The sequence below is a fragment of the Polistes canadensis genome, unplaced genomic scaffold, assembly GCF_001313835.1.
Source record: "Polistes canadensis isolate GaletaPanama2010 unplaced genomic scaffold, ASM131383v1 scaffold_288, whole genome shotgun sequence".
Classification (NCBI taxonomy): domain Eukaryota; kingdom Metazoa; phylum Arthropoda; class Insecta; order Hymenoptera; family Vespidae; genus Polistes; species Polistes canadensis.
Genome location: NW_014569835.1, coordinates 1 through 10,283, shown reverse-complemented (window position 1 = coordinate 10,283; position 10,283 = coordinate 1). Strand labels below are relative to the sequence as shown.

Genomic DNA, 10,283 nt, shown 5'->3' with positions numbered 1-10,283 from the left:
ACTTATGAACATAACTATCAAGGTAAAATAACGCTATGAATTGTAAGTTCTTTTTGGTATTTGTATATAAAATAGTATGTCATAATAAATAATTTTAGTTGCTGAGGAAGTCTCAAATAGAGACGAAACGTTCAACGGATAAATATAGTGTTCATCTTAATTAAACCCGTCCAAAAAACAACCTCCCTAAGAGTAAACTTAGTAATAATATTAATAAATTTTGGATAAGAAAAAAATCTTGATTATATTAACATTTTTGCAATCTTCTTTTGATGTCAATTTCTTATCACCAAGGAAGTTTTGCAATGCAAGAAAAATATGGTAATCGTTTAGTGTCAGGTTCGAACTATATGATGGATGCATCAGAACTGCCTAACCATGCTCTCACAGTTTCTGGCGAGTCACTTTAGACGTGTGTGGTCTGGCGTTGTCCTAATGGAACCCAACACCTCTCTGTTGGCCAATTTTGGACGTTACTGGTCAATCGCTAGCTTCAAACGGTCCAGTTCTTGACAGTAGAGATTCGAATTTTTACGAATCCCATTTTTTTATTTTTTTTTGCACGTACAGTATTGAGATCATAAACACCATTCACAATTTCAGCTGTCTGGGCTTGCATTTTCGCCTTTATCAAAGAAAAACTAAAATGTACCGAATTTTCTCTCCGTTGACTTCCATTTTTAACAGCCTATAATTCACAACTGAATGGACCAAACAAAAATCAGCAAAAGAATATTTTTCATGTGAAATGTCATCTTTCCAACGAACATAAATCTGAAATACGATTGATCTATACTTTACAAGATATCGATCACTAAAGACATCCATCGAAAAAATAATGGATTTTTTTTTTCCCCAACCTAATATGTCATTTTTTTTTTTCTATCAACGATTGTGACCGTTGTTGTTATTTAAATAATAAAATCGTACCTTGCATCGAGGAAACGACTCCTCAAAATCATAACTGCTTCGCAAGTAGATTGTTTCAATTGCATTTGAATACTCGAAAATTTCTTGTGAATAATCTGAACCATTCTTTCGATTTCCTTCGGCGTTATTGGCCTGGTACGACTCTGTTCCCTCAACAAATTCATCACGTGGGTCGTAAACTCGTTGCATGCCTAAAACAAAAATTATTAACGTTTGGTTTATTCAATTATTTATCTTAATCTTGTGTTTTATATATTTTATATACGTAAATCAAATATCTAAAGTTTTAAAACAAACAAATACAAGTATACAACTCCTAAGACCAAATATAAAATACAATTATTTCTTTTCATATTTTTTATTCGTCTTCGAAACGTTAAAAATACTCAATTAGTTATTTCACTCGTCCAAAAATAAAATTATTAATAAATATGTTAATAGCAGGAAAAATTAGACATTATAAAGAACTAGAACTTTATTTTGATCAAATTGGATGTTTCGTCCCTTTATTGGGACTTCTTCGGCAACTCAATCTCTAACGTTCAGAGTTAAAAATACTGTTAAACAAAAAAAGAAATAAAAAACAAAGCAATAGATGTAAGTAAGTTCAACTGAAAAATCAATTTAGCTAGAAGAGATCGAGAATGTCGTTGAGGTATTACGAAAAAAAGAAAAAAAGATCAAATAAAAAGAATTCAACAACAACAAAAATAAGAAAAAAAAAAGACACCCGAGCAAAATGAATTATTCGTAGTGGTTGGTATCCCGGTTTAAGAGAAAAAAGGACTTAACTTCTAGCGTATCAGTATTCGAGACGTGTCTCATTCTGACTTTCGAGGGTGGAGTTAAACAGTAAAGGAGAGAAAATAACACACAGAGAAATCAAGAGAAAGAAAGAGAGAGAAAGATAGATAGAAAGACTTTTCCTAGGAGGTAAGAAGGAAGAAGATGGTTGGAAAGACAAGAACACCGAGAAGAAGGGATGCTGAAGATGCAGAGAGAAAGAGGAGAGGATTGGCCAAGGAGAGTTAAAGGACGAGGCAGAACCAACACCAGCAACGTGGCTCGCAATTTCGAAATGGATTCCACTATCGTCGACGTTCCCCTGGTACAACCCCCCACCCACCCCATCTTCCTTCTCTTTCCATCTTTTTCCTCCCCGTTCATCCTCCCTTATCCTCCTCCCAACTCCCACCCCCTCAGCCCGCTAGTTCCTTCCTTCCTTCCTTTCTGCTCCTTTCTCTGGTTCTCTTCTCACGTGCCAACGTGAACGAAACTGGTCTTTGGATTCGAGGGAAACTGGATTGGATGGAGTAGACGAAAGATCGGGGAAATAGAGCTGAAGACCGAAGCTTCTTTGATCAAACTATTTTCATCTTCTTCTTTTTATTCTTCTTATTCTTCTTTTTCTTCTTTCGTTTTATTCTCATCGTTAAAATATATATCTTGGTTTTAGAGATAAGTGTGTTATCGGTAACTTGAGTAATATTTTTTTTTTAATTTATTACTTATTAAATATATATATTTTTCTTTTCTTTTTTTGTAGGTTCTTTGAAATGTTTGAAATATTTTGCATCATTTCGCGTTGACCGCAATCGCAAAAATATTTCCTCCTCATGTTTAATTCAATTTATACACTCTATATATTAGAGTTGTTACAAATATGGATTTTCTGACGCAATTTTAATATTAAACAAGTCTCGTGACTAACATAATCATAGACATCGTAGATAGACATTCTAATAAAAAGAAAATCGAACCGTTATGCAAGACGTATTTACGGTAAAAGGATAATTTTGTTATAGAATAATATTACATCGATAAAGAGAAACAAAGAGAAAAAGAATTACAAAATTAAACTAAACGATAAATACTAATAACAATAAAAATAATAGGAAGAAGAAGAAAAAGAGGAAGAGAAATAAAAGAAATTAAAAGTCCGATAATTTGAATAAAGAAACGTTTATAAGTATAATAACTAACCCCCTTTCCGATACGATTAAAAGAATATAAATGCTAGAAATAATAAATGCGCTCGTTAAATAATTAATGTCGAGTAACGAGAAGTTATAAAAACAAAAAGGAAAGAAATAAGTTGCTCGAGAAGAGTCGAATAAAATAATAATATAATTGGTGCGTATGAAATATCGGATTTTAAAGTGAATATATAAAACTTCGTATCCTTTTTCAAAATCTGTTTATTTAATCAAAATAAACTCTATTTTTTTAAATACACTTTTCCCAACGAGATTATAATACACAGATGCCTGTCTTAAAGAAATTCTGATCTTTAGAATCAATAAACTCTGATATGAACTTTTTCAGACTGTTTAGCACGTAAAAACTGTTGTAAATGTTAAAAAAAATAAAAGTTAGTTAGCAAAAGGTCCGGTGAATAAGATAGGTGCGGCAAAATTTCACATTTTAATTTATTTAAAAAAATCAGGCTAATAGTGATGAAAATACGTTGAATTGATCAAGCTTATTTTGCTTGGTTAATTAGTGCTGTATCCACTTAACCATTTTTTTCATCTTGCCAATTTCAGAAAAGTGTCGTAATATTGTTGTATAGTCAATTTTTATTCTAGAAGCAAGTCCCCTTGTAGATAAAGTTGGATTCATTTCCACCAATGTTTTCAGAGCATCATTTTTTACAGACGTCTTGGGTCTTCTTTTAAAGGGAAAATTCAGGAGACCAAAGTTTTTCAAAGCAACGATGCACTTTTTGATTGTTAACAGTATTCTCCTCAAACGCCTGGTTTATATTACGTGCAAATTTTGCAGCATTATTACCAAGTTTATACTCATATATAAAAATTACACGAATATCGGTTGAATTCATATCATTACAAAATTTAAAAAAAAATTAAAAAATTGAACACTTTTGAGAAAATCTGCTTTGTTGAAATGTGACTCTGGCAATGGACAGTACAAAGTTATGCCAGAAACAAGAAAATAACGAAAACGGGGAAAAACGTTGACATGTAAAAAAAATCCGACATTTCATATGCACCAACGTAATAAATGCGCTCGTTAAATAATTAATGTCGAGTAACGAGAAGTTATAAAAAAAATCTGGTGTGTGTACTTATATACGCACGTAAGAAGTTATATTTCTTTAACGTACCAAAACGAACATAACCTCAATAACCTCAAAAATAACATCAATTATCTCGCGTACCAATATAATACTCTACATTTGTCGAAAAGACGATAATATGATAAAATAAAATGAAGATATTAAATACCATTGATAAAGGTTTTAATTAATATATACAATCTAATTTATTTATTTACGAATTACTTCATGCCGTAAATTAGAAATCGTTTTGCCCGCACATGCGCATCATAAATATCGACAACTTCATGGTGTCGATTTTTCGGTCGCATCTAACTTTACTTTCCAAAACGCGCCAAAAGAAGTATAACTTCAAAAACAAAAACGAAAAGAAATAAGTTGCTCGAGAAGAGTCAAATAAAATAGAAATAGAAATAGAAATAAAAATAAAAAGAAAAATACATTAGATCGCGTTGCTGGTCCTATGGAATTGCTAGTTGGAAGAGGAGTGTGCTCGGAATCAGAACACTGGAAATCGGATAAAATAAAGCCGAGCATGCGGTGATGGTGGTGGTGGTGGGAACGATGTTGGCTGCTAGTGATCACGCGATCTCATAAAACTCGGCGTGCTTCTATTCTTGTACTTGTCACGCCATTTTGCATAGCCTGCCAGACATTCACCCTAATGCAGTGAGTCGGCCGAATTTGAATAGTAAATTCGGCTTACCCCGGCCCGTCCTCTGTCTCTCTCTCTCTCTTTCCCTCTTTACCTCTTTCCCCCTCTTTCTCTCTCTCTATTTCACTCTTTCCCTATCTCTTTCTCTCGGGCGCAATCGCATAATGGAAATTTAACGATCGATAGGCGAAATGAGATACAAGACGTGGACCAGAACTCCCTCCTAGTACAGGCAAAACAAAAAATTCATTACCATACAAAATGCCATTCCCTTGTTTTTTTCAAATTCTCAATCTCCGCATAAGTATATAACATAATTTAACTTTATTTTTAACTACTTTAGACCATAAAATGAAAAGAAAATAAAAAAACGCGTACCTAACGTTAATTATTATATTCTTTTACTTGAAACACATATACACAAAATTATTACGCGTTCTGACCCTTCTTTTTTTTTTTGCGTTACCCAATTCTTCTCTTTAATATTTATCGTTACAAAACAAATCGTTACGCGTGCAATTAATCCTTTGAGTGTTATGAACGCATATATATGCGTTTAATAAAAGTTTTTAATATTAATGTCAAATAATATAGCACGTTCGTTTTTGAGTATTGATTATTATCGTGATGTCCCGTATGTAAACACGATCGTAAATTTAGAAACGTTCACTCGTCGAATAGTTCAACGTAAATCAAAGTAAGACTGTAAAGACATGCGTCAGTCTTGTCACGACTTCTGAGGAGGTAGGATCTCAGGTAGGTAAAGTCCTCTTTAAATTCCACCCCCCCCACCCCTCTGAAACCAACCAACGGACTCTCTCGCGTGTCATTATCGATGGGGTGCAGTTTACCTACTACCACCCAACCACCTTTGTCCTTTTCTCTTCTCTTCTCCTTTTCAACCCTACGATGCATCGTCTCGTGCACGCTAGTTAGAACTTGCTAACGCATACGTTTTACTTGTAAATGATACGCGTACACACATATAGAACGACTTGTGTGAGAAACACATCGAGACCACCGTTGACACGCGCTTTGAAATATGGGGGTTGAAACGGGCGTGGGTAATTAAAATACGCGCTAGGCGTATAACAACACGAGCCACCGTTTAAACCGTTAAATTTGTTCTTTTTCGTTTAAACGCACTGTAAATACTATACAGCAAATATTTTGGTGATATGAATAAAATTGTACGAATTAACTATAAGTTGTATGCGATAAATTTCGTAATCGTAATTGGTGCCCGAAGGTTTTTTTTTTTTTAATATGAAAAAAATATCATTTCTAAAATCGATTAAATAATTTTATTCTATTTTATTATTCACATCCTTTTACTTTTTATCGAGGAAAAATTTGTCGGAAGTTCGACGATATTCTTTGAGGAACGGAGGGAAGGAAAAAAAAAGAAGAAAAGAAAAAAAAATATGAAGAAGGAAAAAGAGTCACGCAAGGTCACTGATCTCGCGTGACACGTATGCATCGTACGTTTATTAGCACGCGAATAGTCAAAGGAAAAACTGGAAGGAGGTGGGATGGTTTATATGTACGTTTCTTATCTGATTGGTTGCTTGCATAATAGTAAAATGTTAAAAAATTCAGTTGAACAAAAATTACCTTTGTAGAAGGGCTCTTAACATATTATATTATTCTTGTAGGGTTTGTCTTTTTTTTCTCCTATTAATTTTCCGTAATATAAGCAACGTGGTCTCGAAATATTTTCTTTTTTATATAATCAATTCAATCAATTATTATTCTTACCGAATGTTAATTGTATATTATAACAAATGATACGTTTGATAAACGCATATATGCGCCCCCTCCCCCTCCCTGGTAAAATGATTATTTTCATTTTTCAAAATCAACGATCAGAGGTATTGCAAATCTTAAACCTCTATGGGCCTGTGTTACTTTCAGGTAACATGAAAATTTTTCGGCATTCTACCAAATAATTTTAGTTTTTTTAATGATAGCGTATATATCTTAATTTTATAATGTTTCTAAGACAACTAATACCAATATTCATGATGGTTGCTAATACCATCAACCTGAAATAACTAAATAAATGTTGTGCAAGTTGTTTGCAGTAGAGGCAAGCAAAATCTTTTTTTTCAATTGATATATTATTTGTGGTTCTGTCGGTATTTACCGAATAAAAAATTATGTATATTATAGTTGTGAGTTTAAATATTAATAACAACTTTTTTTTTATGATACAGTTCTGTTACTTTGAAGTAACAATGGCCTATAAGGAAATTTCTGTATATTTAGGATAAAGTTTGTGTGTTCCTTCAAATGTCAGAACAAGTTGAAGAATTTGTTGTAGCGAACAATTCCTGACCATATTTATCAGTTTTATTGCAGAAGAGCTATAAAGATAGATTTTCACAGAAAAAATAGATGATTTTTACTAAGTTTACACCGGTCGCGAATCCTTTGACAAAATTCATTCTGAAAGCCCCAGGAATCAATATAATTTATTGATTTTTAAAACTGACTTTGCATTTTGTTTATGTCAGGAGCACAAAGGAATCCGTAAGAAAAAAGAGTGTCTTGTTTCTACCAATGTAGATAAACAATTAGATAAAAATAAAAAAGGAGACCAAATACAGTACTTCCAGTACAAAACGTGCGGAAAGATGAAGTAGTACATTGGCCAATTTTTTTCGAACAACAGAAGACGCTGCAAAAATCCTGGGTGTAAAGGAACTCCGAAAATAAAATGTTCAAAATGCAATATACATTTACGTTTAACGTCAGGTGAAAAATACTTCGTAGAATTTCACGTTTCAATTTGTCTACGTAGAAGTGGAAACATTATGGGCCGTTGTTACCTGAATGTTACACAGTAAATTTATTGTAATAAAATTGTTTAAACCGAAAAATTTGTTCTTTCATCTGCATATATATGTTTATAATTGTTAAGATTTTCAGTTGCAATTATTTTTGTTTATTTATAACCAAAAATTCGGCCCATAGAGGGTTAAGATGAAAGCATAAGGAAGAACAAACCTGCTCGTATTTTTCGAGTTCCTGATGATAGATTTGCCTGATCTGAGCAAGTTTCGCTCGGTAATCCGAATGTTCGATCGCGTTATCAGGTTGTCCAGGTGGTCCAGCAGCAGCAGCTGCCGATGCCGATGCCGCAGCCCCCGCACCACCCCCTTTTTCTGGACCTGCCACACCCTCGGCAATCAACATATTATCCAGCCTCATTAATTGTGGATCCGGTGGTTCCTCTTCTTGCGTATTTCTCAACGATAGTACTGCAACGACAAAACATATTTATTATTTTCCCTAAATAACGAGTATTGTTTTAACACTAAACGTATCGGTCAAATTTTTCATGAAATTTAATCAGTCAAAAATTCTTATTGCATAAATGGGGTAGGTATATTTTTTATATAGTAGATCTATATAGTAATAATATCATTTTTTAATAGTATATATATATATATCATAGAATTTTTCTAAATGTAAAATAAAAATATTTACAAAGTAAAACAATTTCGGATTTAATAAAATTCTAACGTTCGTATTCGAATGATAAATCTAAACGAAAATCTGGTTGCATAAAAATATATAATTTCATTAATACATTCTATAATCTTTATATATTTTTGATTGCATCGTGTATAAAAAAAAAAAAACAAAAAAAAGAAAATAAGAAGAAATACTATTAATCAATTCCATAGTAATGGGTGTACATAAGAAAATCGTCGATGTTACGAATCGAGAGCAGCACGTTCGTTGATCATAAAAGAATCAATTTGACTTTGATATTCTATCCTACTCGTTTCTATGACTCTTTCTTCACTGTCTTTCTCTTATCCCTCCCACCCCTCCCCCTCCCCACACCCCCGTCCTCTTCTTATTCTTCTTCTTCTTCTCAGTTAAGGAGCTGTGCACGCAGTGGTTTAGAACGGGTGCTTTCCTAAGACGTAACAGTGCTTTTATTGTAGTTTTACGAGGTATGATAGAGCTGGACGAGCTATAAAACGACAGAGAGTGAAATGGAAAGAAGAAAAGAGAAGGGAAATAGTATCTTACTCTTTTTCTCTTAGCATGTCCAACCCTTCTTTTACGTTTCTACCCATATTTTGACAGTTCTTTCGAGAAAGACGCGAATTCGACGCTTTTTATCCTTCTTGGTAGAATATACACACATACTCGCAAGTATTACTTCCCATACAAACGCAAAGGAAGGACATACTTGGTTAGAAAAATAAGGACGGAATACTCGAGAATTTTAGGAAGCACCATAAAGATTCGGAGGAAAAAGGGGTTTATATCTAAGGTTGATGCTACGATTATGATGAAGCCATTTGAAGAATTTTTGTTCTATGGTGGTGGTGGTGGTGGTGGTAACGTGACAATGCGAACAACGACATGTCGCGATGACTATTTTTACTCATAGGTCGACACTAAATTTACTATAAAAACGGAGAACGTATAAGGGGTTCCCTTTGAAATTTCCTATAACCCCCTCCCCCCACTCTTTTCCCTCAAACCATCCCACATCGACATCGTAAAAATCAATCGAGCACTTTCCTTCCGAACGGAAAAACCGATCGATTTTATACACGCACGCGGTATACTACTCATTTCTGTGTGTAAGTGTGTTCAATTTTCGGCTCAAATTTTACATTTTCAATCATAGATTGTAAGGAGTTCCCTCCCCCCGGTGTTCATTAAAATCAACGAACCGTTAAAGGGAAAATTTGTCAACTTTCCTAACTCACGTTCTTTTCTTTTCTTTTCTTTTCTTATTTTCCGTGATAATTTGATGAAGAAATTGAACCCGATCTCGGAAACGTAGTCCTATTTAAATTGTGATTTAAATTCGTTAAAAACTTATCACCTCTTTTATACTCCTCTTCTCTCCCCCCCGCACCCCCATCATTCCGTCTATTTCTCTTTCTTTCTTTTTTTCTTTCTTTCTTTTTGTCTTTTTCCGAGGAGTTTGAAGTTAGGTTGGTTAAAAGGAAAGAAAAGTCTCGGGAGGGATCGAAAAGTGAGGGTAAAAGTTCTTCCAGTTGAGATCCGGGAAACCGTGAAACGAATGCACGAGGCTAATGCATTTATACGAAGTGTAACAATTAGAACGCGTGATTATGGAAGTAAAATGGGATTAAAGAAAAAGGAGGGTGGAATATACCCTTTAGGGGATTTGTACTCATGGGATTTTCATGATCGAACACTACGAAAATATAAATTTGTCGAAAAATCATTCGATTAACGTGTTTATATTTGGCTCATGACTTCTCAACGTGAATTTTTTTTATTATGTTGAAATTTTATTTACAACAGATTAAGGGAGTTGTATAATAATAATTGTGTTTAATGCATTATTTGTGCTGATTCTCAAGACAGTCAACATTTATTAAGGGGTTACATGGGTTTGGGACTTTCAAAAAAAAAATTTTTTTTTATTTAGTATTTCTCTCGTCCAAAAATTACAATTTTTAATGATGAAATTTAACAGGGAACTTGGACATGAAAGAAGTAGAACTATGTTTGATTTAGTTGGACGTTTCGTCCCTTTATTGGGACTTCTTCAGCAACTAGAAATTTTATTTTATTATTATTTCTTATATTACGACATACATGAAGCTCATACAA

General features: G+C 33.5%; 1 protein-coding gene across 1 annotated transcript in view; it reads right to left on the bottom strand.

Annotated features, from left to right (window-relative positions):
• Nucleotides 1-7,927, bottom strand: part of LOC106791165 (homeobox protein extradenticle) — a gene marked incomplete at its 5' end in the record, with an annotated part of 26,929 nt that extends 19,002 nt beyond the window's left edge. The window contains 2 exons of the mRNA XM_014756609.1: nt 931-1,121; nt 7,674-7,927. Coding sequence (XP_014612095.1) covers nt 931-1,121; nt 7,674-7,927 — 445 coding nt within the window. The remainder of the gene's footprint in view (nt 1-930; nt 1,122-7,673) is intronic.
• Nucleotides 7,928-10,283: the final 2,356 nt, after the last annotated feature.